At 42.1% G+C, this 24,163-nt stretch overlaps 1 protein-coding gene across 2 annotated transcripts in view; it reads left to right on the top strand.

Moving 5' to 3' along the window:
• The window catches only part of BMPER (BMP binding endothelial regulator), a 432,288-nt gene that overhangs the window by 251,314 nt on the left and 156,811 nt on the right, over window positions 1-24,163 (top strand). For both annotated transcript variants that reach the window (XM_063922535.1, XM_063922537.1), the window contains exon 7: window positions 14,209-14,308. In XM_063922535.1, coding sequence (XP_063778605.1) covers window positions 14,209-14,308 — 100 coding nt within the window. The remainder of the gene's footprint in view (window positions 1-14,208; window positions 14,309-24,163) is intronic.

Genomic DNA, 24,163 nt, shown 5'->3' with positions numbered 1-24,163 from the left:
TACCTCTGTGTCGGCACACGGCAGGCAGTCCGTCCGACCAGAATTGTATTATTTATTATTATATACCTACCACCTAACCGTGGTTTTTTTTTCATTCTTTATACCGTCATAGTGTCATCCTAATTGTTACGAGTATACTACTATCTCTTTATCAACCAGTGTACAGTGCGGTAGTTCACGGCTGTGGCTACCTCTGTGTCGGCACACGGCAGGCAGTCCGTCCGACCAGAATTGTATTATTTATTATTATATACCTACCACCTAACCGTGGTTTTTTTTTCATTCTTTATACCGTCATAGTGTCATCCTAATTGTTACGAGTATACTACTATCTCTTTATCAACCAGTGTACAGTGCGGTAGTTCACGGCTGTGGCTACCTCTGTGTCGGCACACGGCAGGCAGTCCGTCCGACCAGAATTGTATTATTTATTATTATATACCTACCACCTAACCGTGGTTTTTTTTTCATTCTTTATACCGTCATAGTGTCATCCTAATTGTTACGAGTATACTACTATCTCTTTATCAACCAGTGTACAGTGCGGTAGTTCACGGCTGTGGCTACCTCTGTGTCGGCAGTCGGCAGGCAGTCCGTCCATCCATAATTGTATTATTATTATAATATATACCACCTAACCGTGGTTTTTTTTTCATTCTTTATACCGTCATAGTGTCATACTAGTTGTTACGAGTATACTACTATCTCTTTATCAACCAGTGTACAGTGCGGTAGTTCACGGCTGTGGCTACCTCTGTGTCGGCAGTCGGCAGGCAGTCCGTCCATCCATAATTGTATTATTATTATAATATATACCACCTAACCGTGGTTTTTTTATACCACCTAACCGTGGCAGTCCGTCCATAATTGTATACTAGTATCCAATCCATCCATCTCCATTGTTTACCTGAGGTGCCTTTTAGTTCTGCCTATAAAATATGGAGAACAAAAAAGTTGAGGTTCCAAAATTAGGGAAAGATCAAGATCCACTTCCACCTCGTGCTGAAGCTGCTGCCACTAGTCATGGCCGAGACGATGAAATGCCAGCAACGTCGTCTGCCAAGGCCGATGCCCAATGTCATAGTACAGAGCATGTCAAATCCAAAACACCAAATATCAGAAAAAAAAGGACTCCAAAACCTAAAATAAAATTGTCGGAGGAGAAGCGTAAACTTGCCAATATGCCATTTACCACACGGAGTGGCAAGGAACGGCTGAGGCCCTGGCCTATGTTCATGGCTAGTGGTTCAGCTTCACATGAGGATGGAAGCACTCAGCCTCTCGCTAGAAAACTGAAAAGACTCAAGCTGGCAAAAGCACCGCAAAGAACTGTGCGTTCTTTGAAATCCCAAATCCACAAGGAGAGTCCAATTGTGTCGTTTGCGATGCCTGACCTTCCCAACACTGGACGTGAAGAGCATGCGCCTTCCACTATTTGCATGCCCCCTGCAAGTGCTGGAAGGAGCACCCGCAGTCCAGTTCCTGATAGTCAGATTGAAGATGTCAGTGTTGAAGTACACCAGGATGAGGAGGATATGGGTGTTGCTGGCGCTGGGGAGGAAATTGACCAGGAGGATTCTGATGGTGAGGTGGTTTGTTTAAGTCAGGCACCCGGGGAGACACCTGTTGTCCGTGGGAGGAATATGGCCGTTGACATGCCAGGTGAAAATACCAAAAAAATCAGCTCTTCGGTGTGGAGGTATTTCACCAGAAATGCGGACAACAGGTGTCAAGCCGTGTGTTCCCTTTGTCAAGCTGTAATAAGTAGGGGTAAGGACGTTAACCACCTCGGAACATCCTCCCTTATACGTCACCTGCAGCGCATTCATAATAAGTCAGTGACAAGTTCAAAAACTTTGGGTGACAGCGGAAGCAGTCCACTGACCAGTAAATCCCTTCCTCTTGTAACCAAGCTCACGCAAACCACCCCACCAACTCCCTCAGTGTCAATTTCCTCCTTCCCCAGGAATGCCAATAGTCCTGCAGGCCATGTCACTGGCAAGTCTGACGAGTCCTTTCCTGCCTGGGATTCCTCCGATGCATCCTTGCGTGTAACGCCTACTGCTGCTGGCGCTGCTGTTGTTGCCGCTGGGAGTCGATGGTCATCCCAGAGGGGAAGTCGTAAGCCCACTTGTACTACTTCCAGTAAGCAATTGACTGTTCAACAGTCCTTTGCGAGGAAGATGAAATATCACAGCAGTCATCCTACTGCAAAGCGGATAACTGAGTCCTTGACAACTATGTTGGTGTTAGACGTGCATCCGGTATCCGCCGTTAGTTCACAGGGAACTAGACAATTTATTGAGGCAGTGTGCCCCCGTTACCAAATACCATCTAGGTTCCACTTCTCTAGGCAGGCGATACCGAGAATGTACACGGACGTCAGAAAAAGACTCACCAGTGTCCTAAAAAATGCAGTTGTACCCAATGTCCACTTAACCACGGACATGTGGACAAGTGGAGCAGGGCAGGGTCAGGACTATATGACTGTGACAGCCCACTGGGTAGATGTATGGACTCCCGCCGCAAGAACAGCAGCGGCGGCACCAGTAGCAGCATCTCGCAAACGCCAACTCTTTCCTAGGCAGGCTACGCTTTGTATCACCGCTTTCCAGAATACGCACACAGCTGAAAACCTCTTACGGCAACTGAGGAAGATCATCGCGGAATGGCTTACCCCAATTGGACTCTCCTGTGGATTTGTGGCATCGGACAACGCCAGCAATATTGTGTGTGCATTAAATATGGGCAAATTCCAGCACGTCCCATGTTTTGCACATACCTTGAATTTGGTGGTGCAGAATTTTTTAAAAAACGACAGGGGCGTGCAAGAGATGCTGTCGGTGGCCAGAAAAATTGCGGGACACTTTCGGCGTACAGGCACCACGTACAGAAGACTGGAGCACCACCAAAAACTACTGAACCTGCCCTGCCATCATCTGAAGCAAGAAGTGGTAACGAGGTGGAATTCAACCCTCTATATGCTTCAGAGGTTGGAGGAGCAGCAAAAGGCCATTCAAGCCTATACAATTGAGCACGATATAGGAGATGGAATGCACCTGTCTCAAGTGCAGTGGAGAATGATTTCAACGTTGTGCAAGGTTCTGATGCCCTTTGAACTTGCCACACGTGAAGTCAGTTCAGACACTGCCAGCCTGAGTCAGGTCATTCCCCTCATCAGGCTTTTGCAGAAGAAGCTGGAGGCATTGAAGAAGGAGCTAACACGGAGCGATTCCGCTAGGCATGTGGGACTTGTGGATGCAGCCCTTAATTCGCTTAACAAGGATTCACGGGTGGTCAATCTGTTGAAATCAGAGCACTACATTTTGGCCACCGTGCTCGATCCTAGATTTAAAGCCTACCTTGGATCTCTCTTTCCGGCAGACACAGGTCTGCTGGGGTTGAAAGACCTGCTGGTGACAAAATTGTCAAGTCAAGCGGAACGCGACCTGTCAACATCTCCTCCTTCACATTCTCCCGCAACTGGGGGTGCGAGGAAAAGGCTCAGAATTCCGAGCCCACCCGCTGGCGGTGATGCAGGGCAGTCTGGAGCGACTGCTGATGCTGACATCTGGTCCGGACTGAAGGACCTGACAACGATTACGGACATGTCGTCTACTGTCACTGCATATGATTCTCTCAACATTGATAGAATGGTGGAGGATTATATGAGTGACCGCATCCAAGTAGGCACGTCACACAGTCCGTACTTATACTGGCAGGAAAAAGAGGCAATTTGGAGGCCCTTGCACAAACTGGCTTTATTCTACCTAAGTTGCCCTCCCACAAGTGTGTACTCCGAAAGAGTGTTTAGTGCCGCCGCTCACCTTGTCAGCAATCGGCGTACGAGGTTACATCCAGAAAATGTGGAGAAGATGATGTTTATTAAAATGAATTATAATCAATTCCTCCGCGGAGACATTGACCAGCAGCAATTGCCTCCACAAAGTACACAGGGAGCTGAGATGGTGGATTCCAGTGGGGACGAATTGATAATCTGTGAGGAGGGGGATGTACACGGTGATATATCGGAGGGTGAAGATGAGGTGGACATCTTGCCTCTGTAGAGCCAGTTTGTGCAAGGAGAGATTAATTGCTTCTTTTTTGGGGGGGGTCCAAACCAACCCGTCATATCAGTCACAGTCGTGTGGCAGACCCTGTCACTGAAATGATGGGTTGGTTAAAGTGTGCATGTCCTGTTTTGTTTATACAACATAAGGGTGGGTGGGAGGGCCCAAGGATAATTCCATCTTGCACCTCTTTTTTCTTTTCTTTTTCTTTGCATCATGTGCTGATTGGGGAGGGTTTTTTGGAAGGGACATCCTGCGTGACACTGCAGTGCCACTCCTAGATGGGCCCGGTGTTTGTGTCGGCCACTAGGGTCGCTAATCTTACTCACACAGCTACCTCATTGCGCCTCTTTTTTTCTTTGCGTCATGTGCTGTTTGGGGAGGGTTTTTTGGAAGGGACATCCTGCGTGACACTGCAGTGCCACTCCTAGATGTGCCCGGTGTTTGTGTCGGCCACTAGGGTCGCTAATCTTACTCACACAGTCAGCTACCTCATTGCGCCTCTTTTTTTCTTTGCGTCATGTGCTGTTTGGGGAGGGTTTTTTGGAAGGGCCATCCTGCGTGACACTGCAGTGCCACTCCTAGATGGGCCCGGTGTTTGTGTCGGCCACTAGGGTCGCTTATCTTACTCACACAGCGACCTCGGTGCAAATTTTAGGACTAAAAATAATATTGTGAGGTGTGATGTGTTCAGAATAGGCTGAAAATGAGTGTAAATTATGTTTTTTGAGGTTAATAATACTTTGGGATCAAAATTACCCCCAAATTCTATGATTTAAGCTGTTTTTTAGGGTTTTTTTAAAAAAACACCCGAATCCAAAACACACCCGAATCCGACAAAAAAAATTCGGTGAGGTTTTGCCAAAACGCGGTCGAACCCAAAACACGGCCGCGGAACCGAACCCAAAACCAAAACACAAAACCCGAAAAATTTCCGGCGCTCATCTCTAGTTTATATTATTCTTTTATGTTATGCAGTGCACTATAGTTTGACTGTTTTATTGCTGGTGTAATGGAATTTAATTTTTTTACTTTAAATTGTTGGGCATATGGATTATTTTCTTTTTCTTGTTTAGAATGTTAAAATCCGAGCACAAATCTCTATGCTTAGTAACATTTGAGCCTATATTTGGTAAAATTTTCGGGAACAGAATTTCTGGGGATCATTCCTTATATATGAATGATTGTATGTCATTGCTGAATGAATGCAAACTGTGCCCATTTAAAAAAGCAAAGGGGTGGTGCCGCTGGCAGGAAAAAGTAAAGAGCTGCCCAGGCGGCTCTACACACTTCTGGTTGTGTGTCTGGACTATCCTTTGCGCACTCTAAGCAGCACTCAAATGCAGGGACTATGGGGCTGTAACGGTGCCGTCCCCAGGACTGTGCTCTACGAGTAATGGCACTGTCGATACCTCTCCCATTAGCCTAGAGATATCACAGCTGTAAGCATAAACACTGTTTATAATATATACGATGTGACTATGCTATTTATCAAAATCCAAAAACTAACAGTTTATGGGGCTTGACTCCGATAGCTACCCATATTCATGTGCTGTGTCCTTCCCATGCCTACTTGGCATCAGAATGACTGATGACAGAAAATAAATATTTATTTACTATTTTGTTTAAAAAATCTGTCTAGTGTTATCATGTCTGTTTTAAATCAAAGCTATATAAGGCCTAATGAGGTGTTGCTCACACGTCAGCCCTTGTCTAGATGTTACCCTCTGTACCAGAGTAGTGAGTGCATTTAACTGCAATCTAAAGGTGTGTTAGGGGCTTATTCATCATCGGGGGCTGGATGGCCTCCTATAATTAATTATCCATCTCACCATGAGTTGCTGTGGTGGACACTTAATTACTGGAGCAATTCAGCATTGCTGCGGTGTGCATACAGCTGCTTCAAAAAGCATCTGCCCCCCGTGATCACAAACACTGTTACTTCAGTACTATATTGTGCAGTCAGTGTAGGCAGCTCCCCTCCAGTATACCTTAGAGTTTTGACAATAAAAAATATTAGAATAATGCAAAGAAGATATATCTATAACTTATAAATATCCTCTTTGTGTTATTCTAATCATTTTCATAGTAAAAAAACCTACCAAATTTGCAGTGCTCATCTGGAAATACAGGGACTTTCAGGGAGAGAACAGAAGTGCGGCAGCTACGAGTTCAGCCTCCCCGCTGTGATAGTCAGACACTGCTTGGAGCTGGAGGAGTGGCCACATTGTGGCCCAGAATACTGCAAAAAAGAAAGCACATGGGGAGGCATCTATCACATCTGCCTCACTGAGGGGGCATGGTTTGATGCAATGTCAGGTGATCTATCCAGGACGTACCCCAGCAAACAACCAGGAGCAGCCAACATGAAGCAGAAGCTGATGAGCAAGACAGCTAAAATGCAGGGGAACGTGCTAGTGAGTAGCTGCTGGGGCCGGGCATGGGAGCACAGGGCTAACCCACTCCCCTCCTGTGGGCAACATATCCCCCTGCCATGGGGAGGAAGCAGATAGTTCCCAACAAGTATTAGACTGCTTTTGCACAGGTTCTGAAATATGTTTTAATGTGTTATTTTATGGTGGGCACCTCAAACCTGTGGGCACCGCTGTGGGCAGCACTAGTCATCTAGTCATGGCATCATTATTATTAGTCTTATTTTTACCTCCAACTTTCTGCAACAAACTGTGTTCATGTTATTAGTTTTTAAGAAGAAAAAAAATTGATTTACATATATTAAGTTTTTGGAGTTTGCTGAATATCAGGTGGTCCTTTCAGGTGGAAATGAGCCTTTCCACAGGTGTAACAGGCCAATTAGTGGTGATATATAGGCCCCTTAGACATATATGTTAGTGTAAGAACATGCAAAGTTTCGGGGTCCTTTGGTAACGTGCTGCAAACTTAAATGTTTTGATCAAAATATGAACAAAATCCCCATACTTTTACTTGCTAGATACACAGATACATGCAGTCATCTATTGTTAGCAGCGTTAACAAATGATTGATGATGCTGGGTCAGATTGTGGAAATTTTGCATGCTGCCATCATCCATTAGTCCCTGGGAAGTTTGATTTCCACCAGGAACCATATGAGATGTCAGGAGGCAGGCTTGAAATAATTTAATTTGTTAAAAATGAACAAAATACATACATTCACCTTAGAATCATTACATGCCAATTAACAGTACAATCATTCTGGAGAGGCGTGGCTCATTACCAATTCATCCAACATATGCTATGAAAACTGCTTTTTTTCTATAGAATAATTGTACACCTATTCGTGGATGGAACTGTCAATGGGTCGTCAGAGGACCAGACTCAGCTTCCGTAGGCTTTACTCTGAATTCTTATTGACTAGTATATGACACATTTCTTTAAAATATCCTTTCAGCAAGTATGAATGTATAACATGCACATAGTCCATCTGGAGAAGACGTATAGAGAATGTAAGAAAAATTATGCTCTTATTTCTTAAATTAGATCTTTGACTAAATGTACTTAACAATTTGAAATGTATTCAAACGACCAACCTGGATTTGCTGATAAATCCTATACATTTTTCATCAAGTAGGGATTTAAGTATCAGTCTTACTATAAATGTGTCTTCATTTTTAGCTATGAAACTAAAACCCTTTACTCTGAGTACTTTTGTCCATTAACACTGGTGTTTCACATGGACACAATCCAGCACTTCTCATAAAACCAAAGTTATGTCAGTTATGTACTAAAATACATAAAACTGTCATAACTTTTCCGAAAATGGTAGAAAGTAAAATTCTCACTGTTTACATCAAGAATTGATTCATTTATAGGTTTGTTGCCACCTGTCAAAAGACTAGAGGGACTATCTGTTATGAAAGAGGGGAGCCCGGGAGAGAACTAAAATTCACCCTGTTCATGATGTTGGCTACTGGAAGTCGGTACCTGGTGACATATTAGAAGTCAGGATAAATTTCAGGTTGTCCTATTTCAAATCTTTCAGCCTTGCATGAAAAATTGTGCAGAGAATTTCTGCCAAGTTTTGCTCAAGCCAAGCTAATTGCTTCAGATATGTTAGAGAATTTATCTGGTGGTCTGTTGTATTTGCATGTGTCTTGGAATGCAGCTGTGAGAGAGAGAGAGTCTTCAGTGCTAATTTTAGGAAGCATAACTGTTCCTTTTTTTTTTTAGCTGTTATATGACCTAGTAATACTTGAAATTACTGTACTTAGACCTGGTAAGATTTTTTTTTTCCAGAAGATCATGGTATTCATGCAATACTTTTCATAATTCCTAAAATAAAATAATAATTAAAAAAAACTAAAGGAGTCCTCTCAATTATTGCCATAATTAACTGTCCAAATGTTACTTCAGGCACCGGAATAGCAATTTGTCCATAAATGTAATAGAAGATCCATCCATTTTCATTTTAAGTTGGACATACACTTTCAAGATTACCTGTCCAACCAACCAATTTGCTGGTTGCAATGAAAACCTGGTAATGTATGGGAGCAAATGACAATTAAAAATTTGCTCCCAAACTCTGGAAAATGGACAAAAACTGACATTCAGATAAATTGGTTAAATCTGTTTGATTTAACCAGTTTGTCTACACAACCAATTGTTTTCTGTTTTCCAGCAGTTAGGAGCAAATGGTTGATTGTCATTTGCTACCATATATTACCAGATTTTTGTTCCAGCCAGCAGAGTTGTTTGGTTTGTTGGATAGATAATTATTAATGAAAGGCTAGCCATACACGTCAAGATTACAATCTTCAAGAGTATGGCCAGCATTCGTCTATCATTGTTAGCAGAGATTAGGATTTGAAATTGAGGAACTATCATTACTCCTGCCCTTCTTTAATTACTTCTAAAACAACTTCATAATAATCTTGCCAAGTTGGTTGCCACTTAGAGTTACTCCAAACCAATTCCAAAATTTGATGTCTGTAACTTGCTGTATATTTGAAATGTATGTGTAGATGGAGGGAGACTTATCAAAGCTTGTAGAAAGGTTAAGTGGAGAGATAAAGTACCAACCTATCAGCTGCTAACTGCTATTGTACAGGCTGTGCTAGAAAAATAACAAGGTGATTGGTTGGTATTTTATCTTTCTTCAACATTTGATAAATCTTCCCCTTGTTCACAAAGGATATGTCCCACTCCCTCAACATTCCACCAACCAATAAAACATAGCTTCATGCACAGAGGGCAGAGTCTAGAATCACATGATCACACCCCACATCCCATCCTTTTCACTAAGAAGTGCCCCACTGTTCCTGGAGTCTGTGAGACTCCCTAAAATTAGTCTCCCAGATTTTTTTTTAGAGTTAAGTTTCAATTACATGCTAAGAGTAAGATTTAGCAGACATTCATAAAAGGAAAAGTGCGCATAACAGCCAATAAATGTAAAGTGCCCTACTCACTTGCTGATGTGTGTGGCCGATATCAACTATCTTGTTCAGTAATGAACGCAAAATTGTCCATATCTTTCAGTGTGTAGGCACCAATGATCAATGATACGTGGCCCAGCAGTTATTTATCATTGGTGCTAGCTAGTTTATACCTGCAAGCCAATATGGACAATATCATCCACATTAGCATGCAGGGCTATGGGGCCGGGTGACGTCAGGGAGTGAAGAAACTTCACTCCCCCCATCATGCCCCCCCGCGCTGCCGGGTAATCCATCGGCCGTTTCGGCCATCGGAGACCTCAGCAAATGTGTAGGGGGCATTAGTCTTCATGTATTTACTGGATCCTAGAAAATGATTGCTAGAATCTGGTTGGTTGCTATGGACAACACAGCCATTTTTCCTTTTTAAAAGGTTTGATAATTTTTACCCTCAGATACAACTACATACAAATGGATTTCATTTCATTTAAATATATGCCATAATTGAAGCATTAACTGTACCAGGCTACTACTGCCTCAAAATGGATATGTACATTGCACAGCATAAGGGACAGAGACATTTGCATAAGAAAGGGACAGTTGAGTAAGGTGTTTTGCCTAGTGGTGCCATCCTAGAAGCCAACTTTTTAAAAGATTGGGATGCTCACTTCACCACCACCCATATGTCATTCATTGACATGATTAGTGGCAATACAAATATTGGGGAGGCTCAATCGCCCATAAAGCTGGCTCCTATATGTGACATAGATATAATTCTTGCTTTGTTAATTGCTGCTGGGCCTTATATTTGCAAAGTGTTTGAACCTTCCCTTGTTAACCTTTGTACTGATATGCCATTTGGTCCCAAGTACTTTGTGGATTCTAAAACTCTACATGATCAGCCTGCCAGTTATTTTGTGTTCAACAGTTACTCATTCTACAGAGAAGCTTACTCTTTTACTAACAAACATTGAAGGAACCCACGATTCAGTAAAGTCATGACTTCATAGTTGTAATAGAGTGTAGCAATCCATAATTCATATGGAAACATACATGACAAATGTTGTTTCTCATGCCCTTGACTGAGTTTATTTGTTCATAGACTGAATGGAGACTCTCCCTAGCCCTTCCTTCTCTTTTAAACCTATCATGTTTATAGAGAACATACCATTCTCAGAGGCATAAACAAGAGTCAGCCTTATTTAGACTGGGCTTGTCCCAATAGTGCTAGTGTTTATTGTGATAATGTTTGGAGGTGTCATCTTAATTTGTCTCAGGTCAACCCTTGGTTACCCCTCACAGATGTAACCCATCTTGGAAAGATAGTTGTCATATCCCATTAATATTACTTGTGTTTCATGTATGAAATGTACATAAATGCTTTTTTTGTAGCTGTACAAAGCAGTCACTGTGTTAATTTAGATAAGTGCTTCTCTGCTTTTCTAAGAGAAGTTCTAATGACTGGGAGTTCTGATTATTAACTCTTAGATCCATCAACATCTGGTCTTTCTCAACTTTGCCTTCAATGTTCGCACCTCATTTTTCAACATTTCAATGAAAGTTCAATGTTGAATTCATGACAGCTTTATGAGGGCTTTTGCAGAGACTTCATGTATTACATTTAGGTAGTTGTGGAAATACTGCTAGAATTGGTAGAGGTTCAAATACTTCTAAATTAGTGACATTAGAAACTTGTCATGTGTTTCTCATTATCCATTCTAGAGTGGTTACTTGACTTTTGTTAACATGCTAGTCAGCATGGAATACTTTATGATGTCATACCACACATTGCAACAGTCTAATGTGTAATTAAAGTCCAGTCCAACTTTAGATGCAAAAGCAAATGAGCTGCATTTCATTTCACACACCCATCTCTTGACGCTTCTGTTTTGATGGCGCAAAACATTAATTTCTGTGCTCTTGATGGTTATTCCAACTGTTCCTAATCCTTGCATGGCGAAAGGGTTTTGAACATTTATCCCAGGCAATAGATCTGGTTTTTAACACTGACTAATTGCGCTGAACTACTTTTTGTGTTTTAGTTGCCAGAGGCAGTTCATAAGTGAAAATGAATTAAACATGAATATCTAAAGCTCAGCAGGATTGATTTTGGAAAGTCAAGGATGATAATTTAGAATATCATAGTGTGCTCTGCCGATAACACATTTTTGTTACTTGTCATACTGTAATTGAACTGAATTCATTGGAATTGAATTGCCGGCAAATTGTGCGCCCCGCTGAATCTGTGAAGCACCCACCACACTTTACAACAGTACGATCTCACACAAAAGTGTTCACTACCCCATTGTGCGAATCGGGTGCAAATCGGCTAGTCGAACTGTGCGAGATGGGGTGCTGTTGCCGGTGTTTAAATGCCAAAGCAACACCAATTTGCACCCTTTGCCAGCAATTGAATTCTCCCTATAATGTCTGCTCAGTTTTGTGATCTGTAGAGCAAAATAATGACTGCAAAATTGGCCACCTTACAACAAAGAGTTCCTTAAAATTTATTTCACATTTTTGTTGTGTTTTGTAAACCATTTAATTGTATAATACTTCAATAAGTATTGATGCAGAATAAGTACAACGTCAGCTTAATGTAATCATTCTGCACATGTCCAGAAAGCTTGCGTGTACATAAGTGCTGATGGGTGAGAAACTAGGATATCCTAAAGTAGGTAAAGAACATGTTAGAGCAAATGTGAATACATGCAGACAAGACTAAGACGCATACAGTATATGCCTGTAAATCTCATAATATTTGCAGGTAGCTATAAACAGATGATGATAACAATCACCAGCACTATCAAGAAGCTGATACTGATTGGTGCTTTTTTCTTTGCTGTAGCATACATGATGCTTGTGTGTGCATGTTTAAGCAAAGGTTTTTTTTCCCTCATACAGATGTGTCCTTTTGCATTGTGGCTGCGATGCATACACGAATCTCCGCATAGCGGGGCATATGCTATATGTATGCATTCACTTCAATGGGAGCTGGCGGGTGTCCATTAAAGTCTATGGGAGCTGGCAAGTGATGCGTACAGGGTGGCATGCTGTGCTGCATACGTATTGTGGACCCGCTTCAGAACCCCGCTATACGCAGAAACAAAGTAGCAGGACACATTTGCATGTGAAACTTACAGTTGTTTCTGATGTATTAAAGAAGTGTTAGAAGTTATAAGGAATGTGTATTTTCCAAACATAACAAATGATTCCAACCATGAACGGAATTTAGGGGTCTGTGTACTAAGCCTTGCAGAAAGATAAAGTGGAGAGAGATAAAGCCAATCAGCTCCTACCTGCCATGTTACACACTGTGTTTGAAAAATAACAGGAGCTGGCTGGTCTGTACTTTATCTCTCTCCAATTTATCTCTCTCCAAGGATAAGTACATAGACCCTTTGTGTCTGTGTCGAATGCCTGGTCTAAACCAGGCAATCCTAACTGTAAAAAGTACAATTCCCATAACTCATGTCTTTAACTATTTGCACTTGGGAATGTCTGGTACATAGTGTTTGATTGGGGTATGTAAGACCACCAGTAAACCAGTTAATAGGTCCCACAGCAGAGGTCTGCATAATACATTTCATCCCATACACAGTAGGCTACAGCATTGGTGCTCAATCCTTGTTTAGATCGGATGACGAGTTTCAGTGTAGCATTGCCTGAGACACCAAATATCAGTGAACCATTGCCCTTAAACCCAGGGGCATTATACTAACCAGAGCAGCATATGTGGCTTCTATGGGCCTTAGAGACACAAAAAGGTCTGGTGATATTCAGGCCCTCCAGATAATGGAGGAAAAGAGCTGCAGACTGGCCTACAGTGTCAAGACAGAAATACCACAGTGCTTATGTGTCCTGGCATCCCAGATCTCTGTCCATCCTTGCCGTCTCTCATGGGCACAATAAATATCTCTGTGTTGTGCAATTATTAATTTGGATATTTAGTTTTTACTATTATTTATTGTTATACTGTACATATTTCTTATGGTGTTCTTTGGTCAGCAAGGATTTAGTGGTCTACCTTGTCATACCTGTAAAATCTCCAGTAACATTTATGGCACTCCTGAGCATTCTAATAGACACATCTTATACAGCATGCTGGGAGTATTAAACCCAAATTCATGCAAGAGGTGAAATCCTGATCACCAATATGTGCAAATGACCTTCTGTAAAGAATCGCACTGTCCTGAGTGCTGTAATAGGATAAAAACTAGAGGAAATGTTCTGTCCTAAGAATAAAACCTGAACAGTTACAGGGTGTTGAAACTGCACTTCCACTGGATATTTGAATATTGAATTGGACTTATTTTACTGTCATTGTTATATTAACTATATGGCATAATTAGCTCTTTAATTATTGCAAATGTTACCTTTTCCTTTATGTTAAATACTCTCCTGGGGAAAATATCCTCACTATCCGTAGTTAACACACAGTAGAGATCATATGTTTCTATAATTGCGGACTTTGACTCATAGACTGTAATCCCTAGCAATAAAATTCAACAGTAATTTTTGGGCAATGTTGCTGTAATAAGAATAATAAATATTTTTTTTTTGCCATAGGTCAATGCACTAAGGCAAAAAAGTAAAAGAAGTCTGAATTTGTGTTGTTTTATAACCTACAGTATTATTAAAACTGAATAAATATCATTTTCACATATGCTTATAGAAGGGTAGCTGCACTTTATGGATTTTCACCCAATGAAATGTTATTAGGTCAGACATATAGTCTAACATTTTCTAACTTCACCTATTTTCCTTCAGGGAGGCAGGACACAGTGCATTAAAGAAGTCTGCCCCATTCTCTCATGCCCCCAGCATCTCAGTCACATTCCTACTGGACACTGTTGCCCAAAATGTATAGGTGAGTGATCACATTTGTATTTGTTTGTATGCTAACTTGGTGCTAAGAACTTTATGTAGCACCATACCCACACCTTATCACACATGACTATCCCTACACAGGCAAGCTTGAAATCTACTTTAATGTCTTAGGCTGTAGTTGGTGAAATTATTTTCCCAAGATCATCTGGCAAAATCATTGTGGGATTCAGAATGTTGACTCTATCAAACATTCCTTTTTATGTTCTAATTATAGGCAGTGTTTTTGAAATGTGAATTAAATTTCACATGTACGTGAATGCATCAATGTTAGTAGGCAATCACAAGTACATAGGGGTCGATGATCCCTAATAGAAATATTAGCTGATTATTCATAGAAGACATAATTGCATTTGACTGTTTTCAGATTTAGGCTGCTTATCTTTCTGTATATAAATGAATGTGATATATTCTATTCATCTGACAGTGTTGAAGGGAAATATAATTACCTAATTGATACTGCAGTTCATTAAATACCAACAAAAATCAATATTTGTCTTTAACCTTTATTGCTTAATTATGTTAAGGACAATGCGGCTGTGTGTTTAAATTTGCTGCTATTTAATGAAGAGAAATGTCAGATGTGTAATGAAAAAGATGGCTTCTTTTCATCAGAAATGTAAAAAATTTACTTTTTATAGTAAAACAATAAGAGGTATCAATAGGAGAACAAAATAGCAAACAGTCATTTAAAATTGAATGGAATGGGAAAATGGGTGGTGGTTAACAACACAATTATAGCATGAGTAATATTGTCGATCTCAGAAGAATGACATAACCAGAATCAGATCAGCAATAATATAATATATAGGTATAGTGGATTTTCATCACATTTTTGGGGTGGTGTTCAGTTTGCCGGCTGTTAGGATCCTGGCGCACAGTATACCGTCGCCGGAATCCCGACACCCAGCATACTGACACCTTTTCTCCCTCTTTGTAGTCCACGACACCCCTGGAGGGAGAATAGATAGAGTAGCGCACCACCATGCCCGCAGCGTGGCGAGCGCAGCAAGCCCTCAAGGGGCTTATTTGCGCTCGCCCAGCTGTTGGTATGCGGCGGTCGTGATTCCGGCGCCAGTATGCTGGCCACCGGGAGCCCGGCCGCCGGCATACCATACTACACCCCATTTTTTAATTAGGTTGAGGGGTCAGAGCATTATCCTTTAAGCCAGGGATGGGGAACCTTTGGCCCTCCAGCTGTTGTTGAACTACACATCCCAGCATGCCCTGCAACAATTTTAGCATGGACAAATAGCAAAACTGTAGCAGGGCATGCTGGTGTGAGTAGTTCAACAACAGCTGGAGGGCCAAAGGTTCCCCACCCCTGCTTTAAGCAGAGAGCATATGTATGGCATTGCGTGGGGTTCAGTATGATTTACCAGTGATCAGGATGCCAGCCGTCAATATACCGGCAGCAGAGGGATATTTACAGACAATTTACTTGTCTTTTAAAATGTTTATTTTGTTTTAACTGAAGCTCAGTATAAAGAGCTAAACTGATTACAATAATTCTTAAAAATAAATGTTACATTACGTTAATCAGCTGCTACCAATCAAGTTATAGTACAGTAAAACAAATGCCATTAACAGGCAATACCTCCTCTCAGTGCCCAGAAAAACAAACGTTCCTGCAAACAGCATTGGAGATTACAGTCTAGAAGTCAGTGTCAAACTGTCTTGCCAAAAAGAATAAATAATTTCTCTGTGATATAATCCTTGTAAACAGTGGGAATAGTTTCTGTGTGTTTTATGAGCATTTCTATCCTGTCCCTGTGTTTGGTTTGTAATTTACAAGATGTTAAGAAATACAAATGATGGTTAGTATTGACACATATTTGCATTCTGTAAAGTTTTAGAATTCTTTTCCAGTTAAACAGAACAGACCACTGATATTTTACACAACACTGGAATAATCTGTTTCTTTTCCCCCATGTTTTATGTTTAAATACTGATATTAAAATAATTCAATAAGTATGTTTTTATTATGCAGGCCACGCGTGCTATGGGTGCTTAAAAACATCTTTATCAATGTAGAGGGCCACTAATCAAAAAATACAAGTTGCCTTATATATGTTTTAGTTATTAATCACCGTGTTTTTGTTTTAGTTTTGGCAAAACCAAGCTCAAGTGTTTTGGATTGTTTAAAAGAAATGCAAAAAAATGGATAATCATTGATAAAAATCAATAAAAAGAGATAAAATCATGTAATCTTTGAATTTGGATTTAAAATAAGAATTCTGCACCACGGGAAGATCTGATTTGGGACTCCTAGAGAGATCAGGAATGGGTTTCGGTTCAGATCCACAAAATTTGCATGGATCCAGATTTCTGGAGTACCAACCAGCACATCTCTAAGATCTCTATCTATCTATCTATCTATCTATCTATCTATCTATCTATCTATCTATCTATCTATAGCAGCATGAAGGATTAATGAAGAAAAGACACTGCACGGTGTATTATCGTATGATAGTACACCATGCAGTGTCTTTTCTTCATCAATCCCGGAGTGCTGCATTTCATGCTGCTATACACCTTTATTTTGTAAGGGCACCCGGGTAAGCATGGAATTTAATCGTGAGTGCCGGACCTCTCTCTCTCTCTCTCTCTCTCTCTCTCTCTCTCTCTATATATATATATATATATATATATATAATAGAGCTGCTACTAGCATTTTCATATACAGTACATATACAGTACATAACATTTTTGTAAATGTGTGCATAACATGAATGAACCTGAGATGTTTTACAGTGTCTAAATCATAGGCGTTTCTATAATGGGTGCAGTGTGTGCGGTGAACATGGGCAAGAGGCCCACACCGCACACACTGCACCCATATAGTATACTTACTAACCCCTCCGGAGTCCCACGCCCATTACCGAGTGATTTGTGCATGCACACTGGAGATGTCCCCAGGAACAAGGTGCAGGCGCCATGTTACTGGAGACCTGCGCATGTGCAGTAGACTCTGGATATTTTTCAGAGTCTATAAACTGCTAGAGAGGAGGGGGTCTGCATCGGAGGCTGCACACGGATCCCCTCCTCTCTTCAAATGCCCATGGTCTGGATAATTGGGGACAGATGTAAAGTTGGTCACATACATTAGTGAGTAAAGTTGCTCATAGTATATTCAGAATTGCATGAATATTTCATATGTGGAGGAGTGAATGCATTGATTTGAGTAAAGCACGATGACCGGTGTTTTCATGTAGATTTTAATGATAAATAACTAGTGAAAAAGTTCCCCCTCCGCTAAAATCCTAACAGAATTGTTGATCACAGTCTAGGCTGTATCAATGTAATTCATAGCCTAGGCTCCTACATGGAAAAAGAAGCTGTCCTCAAAGTTTTTTTAGATGGATTGCTGGGAAATTGCATAGGTAAAATATCTTCCCCCCTCAATCACATTTTTCCTCTCAAATTATTTTGTTTTTAAAGATTCCTGTAACATTTATACATGTATCTGTGAACAGTGGCACAACAAGGGGAGCAGACCACACTGGGTGACACCATCTGAGGGTGTAACACCAAGCCAGGAGCAGTTGCTGCACAATAATGTCCCAGTGCAGTGCCTGGCTCCCTCTTGTGGAGGAGCCAGTAGTGCAGGGAGAGTCTCTGGGTGCAGTCCAGCATCACCAGAAGTGCCTGATACACCCTCAGAGTGTTGAAAATAGGGGCTGCACGCCATGTCCATGTCCTTTCCCCACAAGGCCACACCCTCTTTTTGGATGCACAGGGTTCATTTTATACTTCATTGTTTTTTATTGATTGAATGAAAACAGACAATGGGCAAATATACAATAATTGCCACAGATCAAAATAGAAATAAAGGACACAGAGTATATTACAATCATTGTAATCACCACAAAGTGTTGTCTTTGTAAGTGGGTATGTGATAAACACAGCAGAATGTAGAAAAGAACAGAGTCCACAGGATTGTCTAGAAGCCAGCACAAGACATTTTTTAATCTAGAGTTGTGGTCTTTTAAAAATAAATAATTAAAATATAAGAACCTAGAGGACAAGGGAAACAACATTTGATCTAAGGTGAAAAGAATCTTTTGTAAACTAAAGAATGAATAAAAAACAAACAAACACAAAACAAAAACAAAAGAGGTAATTAGAATAGAAAATTACCCCTAGAGAAAAAACTTTGTTGGCTTACATACAAAAGAATATATTTTTTAATACTATGATATGAAAGGATACTTTGTATCACTGAAATGATTTGTTTTACTCATGGTTGTTGGGTGGCCAAGGACGTAGGAGGCTTGACAAAGCATATGGTCATGATAAATGATACTAAGCAGTGAAAGCAACCACTTACACATTTACAAGACATTTGTAATGTTTATAGTCCTGTTTGCTGCTGAATGAGGTAAATAACAGAAATTTCTTATGCAGTTTGTTTGATGGATTCTTATTTAACTGACACAGTTCTTTATGTAGCACCGTCTGAGCGGCACTAAATAATGACACCCTCTCATGCATATAATAATAATAATTCATGTGATTTATGAATATAGCTTCATTTGTGCAGTTTGGATGTGGTTTGGTTTGTTTTAAATATGGGAGTGAGATTTCTAACAAAGATATATACAAGTAGCCACTATCTTGCAGGAGACTTCGAAACTGAGTTTTTGATTTCTTTTTTGCTACAGCTGTTTTTGCAAATAGGTGTTTGTTGATGTTCCTAGGTATAGGCTGTGGTTTTCTTCAGTCATTTATACAATATTACATTCATTTTCTAACTTTTCTTTAGTTCTCAACTTTCAATTACTTCAGCGCTGAATCAGAATGATTCTAATTTACTGATCTTTAAGAAAAAAATGCTTCATTTTGAAATAATACAGGCAAAATGTTATTTTGATAGGATGTATAATACAATGGCTAGAATATTTTACTTAAAATTAGAGTAGCTGCAGCTGATAGCATGACTGTATTTAACTTGTTCAAAGAGGTAGAATGTGGCCCAATCAAGTGACGCTCCAGTCATGAGTGAAACTCTTTTGCTAAGAAAATGCTGCCGCTGTCAAGACCCCGGTTGCATCACCAAAATGTTATCTACCCCTTTAAGTTGATGGGTAGAGTCATATTAGAAAACAACACATGGGGATACATTTCAATCAGATTCTATGTTACAGCAACACACTCTGTGATATTACCTGATAAGACTTGTAAGTAACTTCATCCTGCTATGGATATGAGCTAATGACACTGTTTACCACAAATCTTGTTGTCCAATGTTGTCACTTCATTGTAAATGGGTGACATCCATGAGGGTGGGCTACTTTCCCAGGGGTATTCAGATGATAGATTGACAATATATTGGTCAACAGTCAATAGGTTGACAACATATGGTCGAGATACATTAGGTTGTCAGGTACAAAAGGTCGACTGGTACAAAGGTTGTCGTGACAATGACACATAAATGGTCGACATATTTTTTTTGGTTCTTCACAAGTTTTCTCAAAATTAGCTTGATTTACTATCCACGTGGATATCTATTGGGAAAAGTAACCTATGGTGAGAGAAGCAGAGTGGAGTATGCAACCTCAGTCGCAGCGTGGCTAGCTAAGCGAGCCCACGGTACTGATGGTGGTCACATAGCATGAAATATACAAGCTTTGGCCCAAAAAACTCAACAAACATTTGTGTGTTGACCAGAGGCATTTCTAGAGAGGAGGAGGTCCGTGCGTAGGATCTGTCAGGGCCCCCTCCTCTCTAGCCGGAAGCACTGTAGCTCTGGGCACTAGGGTCCCAGCGCTGTTCCAGAGTCTAGAGTGCATGTGCAGATTTCTGGGAAAATTGCGCAGTGGCCAAATTTCCAGTGAGTTTCTTACTGCGCATGCGTGAAACACCGGGAAAATGGCGTTGCGCCATTTTCCCAGTGATTTCTGTAGCGCTGCTGCTGTGCCGCTGACTCCGGAGGGTAAGTATTAATAATAATGGGTGCATGTGTGTGTGGGCCCCCTGGACCCAGGGGCTGGTGTGCACTGCACACACTGCACCCATTATAAATATGCCAGTGGTGTCGACCATTGTCATATCAACCTTTTAAATTTATGGACCTTTTGTATCTGTCAATCTTAACCACTGTCGACCTTTCATCTGTCGACCTTTTATACCTGTCAACCTAATGCATGTCAACTTGGACACCTCCCAGGAGTCCAGGGGTACATCAGGAGGCTCCCAGACATTCCAGGAGAGTAAACAAGTGTGATATGGGGCCAGCAATCCACTTTATATCATTTACCTTCTTCTCATATTATTAACTTGCCTTCTTCTCTTATTATTATTAGAGATGAGCGCCTGAAATTTTTCGGGTTTTGTGTTTTGGTTTTGGGTTCGGTTCCGCGGCCGTGTTTTGGGTTCGAACGCGTTTTGGCAAAACCTCACCGAATTTTTTTTGTCGGATTCGGGTGTGTTTTGGATTCGGGTGTTTTTTTCAAAAAACACTAAAAAACAGCTTAAATCATAGAATTTGGGGGTCATTTTGATCCCAAAGTATTATTAACCTCAAAAACCATAATTTACACTCATTTTCAGTCTATTCTGAATACCTCACACCTCACAATATTATTTTTAGTCCTAAAATTTGCACCGAGGTCGCTGTGTGAGTAAGATAAGCGACCCTAGTGGCCGACACAAACACCGGGCCCATCTAGGAGTGGCACTGCAGTGTCACGCAGGATGTCCCTTCCAAAAAACCCTCCCCAAACAGCACATGACGCAAAGAAAAAAAGAGGCGCAATGAGGTAGCTGTGTGAGTAAGATTAGCGACCCTAGTGGCCGACACAAACACCGGGCCCATCTAGGAGTGGCACTGCAGTGTCACGCAGGATGGCCCTTCCAAAAAACCCTCCCCAAACAGCACATGACGCAAAGAAAAAAAGAGGCGCAATGAGGTAGCTGTGTGAGTAAGATTAGCGACCCTAGTGGCCGACACAAACACCGGGCCCATCTAGGAGTGGCACTGCAGTGTCACGCAGGATGGCCCTTCCAAAAAACCCTCCCCAAACAGCACATGACGCAAAGAAAAAAAGAGGCGCAATGAGGTAGCTATGTGAGTAAGATTAGCGACCCTAGTGGCCGACACAAACACCAGGCCCATCTAGGAGTGGCACTGCAGTGTCACGCAGGATGTCCCTTCCAAAAAACCCTCCCCAAACAGCACATGACGCAAAGAAAAAAAGAGGCGCAATGAGGTAGCTGTGTGAGTAAGATTAGCGACCCTAGTGGCCGACACAAACACCGGGCCCATCTAGGAGTGGCACTGCAGTGTCACGCAGGATGTCCCTTCCAAAAAACCCTCCCCAAACAGCACATGACGCAAAGAAAAAAAGAGGCGCAATGAGGTAGCTGTGTGAGTAAGATTAGCGACCCTAGTGGCCGACACAAACACCGGGCCCATCTAGGAGTGGCACTGCAGTGTCACGCAGGATGTCCCTTCCAAAAAACCCTCCCCAAACAGCACATGACGCAAAGAAAAAAAGAGGCGCAATGAGGTAGCTGACTGTGTGAGTAAGATTAGCGACCCTAGTGGCCGACACAAACACCGGGCCCATCTAGGAGTGGCACTGCAGTGTCACGCAGGATGTCCCTTCCAAAAAAACCCTCCCCAATCAGCACATGATGCAAAGAAAAAGAAAAGAAAAAAGAGGTGCAAGATGGAATTGTCCTTGGGCCCTCCCACCCACCCTTATGTTGTATAAACAAAACAGGACATGCACACTTTAACCAACCCATCATTTCAGTGACAGGGTCTGCCACACGACTGTGACTGATATGACGGGTTGGTTTGGACCCCCCCCAAAAAAGAAGCAATTAATCTCTCCTTGCACAAACTGGCTCTGCAGAGGCAAGATGTCCACCTCATCTTCACCCTCCGATATATCACCGTGTACATCCCCCTCCTCACAGATTATCAATTCGTCCCCACTGGAATCCACCATCTCAGCTCCCTGTGTACTTTGTGGAGGCAATTGCTGCTGGTCAATGTCTCCGCGGAGGAATTGATTATAATTCATTTTAATGAACATCATCTTCTCCACATTTTCTGGATGTAACCTCGTACGCCGATTGCTGACAAGGTGAGCGGCGGCACTAAACACTCTTTCGGAGTACACACTTGTGGGAGGGCAACTTAGGTAGAATAAAGCCAGTTTGTGCAAGGGCCTCCAAATTGCCTCTTTTTCCTGCCAGTATAAGTACGGACTGTGTGACGTGCCTACTTGGATGCGGTCACTCATATAATCCTCCACCATTCTATCAATGTTGAGAGAATCATATGCAGTGACAGTAGACGACATGTCCGTAATGGTTGTCAGGTCCTTCAGTCCGGACCAGATGTCAGCATCAGCAGTCGCTCCAGACTGCCCTACATCACCGCCAGCGGGTGGGCTCGGAATTCTGAGCCTTTTCCTCGCACCCCCAGTTGCGGGAGAATGTGAAGGAGGAGATGTTGACAGGTCGCGTTCCGCTTGACTTGACAATTTTGTCACCAGCAGGTCTTTCAACCCCAGCAGACCTGTGTCTGCCGGAAAGAGAGATCCAAGGTAGGCTTTAAATCTAGGATCGAGCACGGTGGCCAAAATGTAGTGCTCTGATTTCAACAGATTGACCACCCGTGAATCCTTGTTAAGCGAATTAAGGGCTGCATCCACAAGTCCCACATGCCTAGCGGAATCGCTCCCTTTTAGCTCCTTCTTCAATGCCTCCAGCTTCTTCTGCAAAAGCCTGATGAGGGGAATGACCTGACTCTGGCTGTCAGTGTCTGAACTGACTTCACGTGTGGCAAGTTCAAAGGGCATCAGAACCTTGCACAACGTTGAAATCATTCTCCACTGCACTTGAGACAGGTGCATTCCATCTCCTATATCGTGCTCAATTGTATAGGCTTGAATGGCCTTTTGCTGCTCCTCCAACCTCTGAAGCATATAGAGGGTTGAATTCCACCTCGTTACCACTTCTTGCTTCAGATGATGGCAGGGCAGGTTCAGTAGTTTTTGGTGGTGCTCCAGTCTTCTGTACGTGGTGCCTGTACGCCGAAAGTGTCCCGCAATTTTTCTGGCCACCAACAGCATCTCTTGCACGCCCCTGTCGTTTTTTAAAAAATTCTGCACCACCAAATTCAAGGTATGTGCAAAACATGGGACGTGCTGGAATTTGCCCATATTTAATGCACACACAATATTGCTGGCGTTGTCCGATGCCACAAATCCACAGGAGAGTCCAATTGGGGTAAGCCATTCCGCGATGATCTTCCTCAGTTGCCGTAAGAGGTTTTCAGCTGTGTGCGTATTCTGGAAAGCGGTGATACAAAGCGTAGCCTGCCTAGGAAAGAGTTGGCGTTTGCGAGATGCTGCTACTGGTGCCGCCGCTGCTGTTCTTGCGGCGGGAGTCCATACATCTACCCAGTGGGCTGTCACAGTCATATAGTCCTGACCCTGCCCTGCTCCACTTGTCCACATGTCCGTGGTTAAGTGGACATTGGGTACAACTGCATTTTTTAGGAGACTGGTGAGTCTTTTTCTGACGTCCGTGTACATTCTCGGTATCGCCTGCCTAGAGAAGTGGAACCTAGATGGTATTTGGTAACGGGGGCACACTGCCTCAATAAATTGTCTAGTTCCCTGTGAACTAACGGCGGATACCGGACGCACGTCTAACACCAACATAGTTGTCAAGGACTCAGTTATCCGCTTTGCAGTAGGATGACTGCTGTGATATTTCATCTTCCTCGCAAAGGACTGTTGAACAGTCAATTGCTTACTGGAAGTAGTACAAGTGGGCTTACGACTTCCCCTCTGGGATGACCATCGACTCCCAGCGG

The sequence above is a fragment of the Pseudophryne corroboree genome, chromosome 5, assembly GCF_028390025.1.
Source record: "Pseudophryne corroboree isolate aPseCor3 chromosome 5, aPseCor3.hap2, whole genome shotgun sequence".
In the NCBI taxonomy this organism is placed as follows: Eukaryota; Metazoa; Chordata; class Amphibia; order Anura; family Myobatrachidae; genus Pseudophryne; species Pseudophryne corroboree.
The sequence above is the reverse complement of the archived record's forward strand: the minus strand, read 5'-3'. Positions and strand labels throughout refer to the sequence as shown.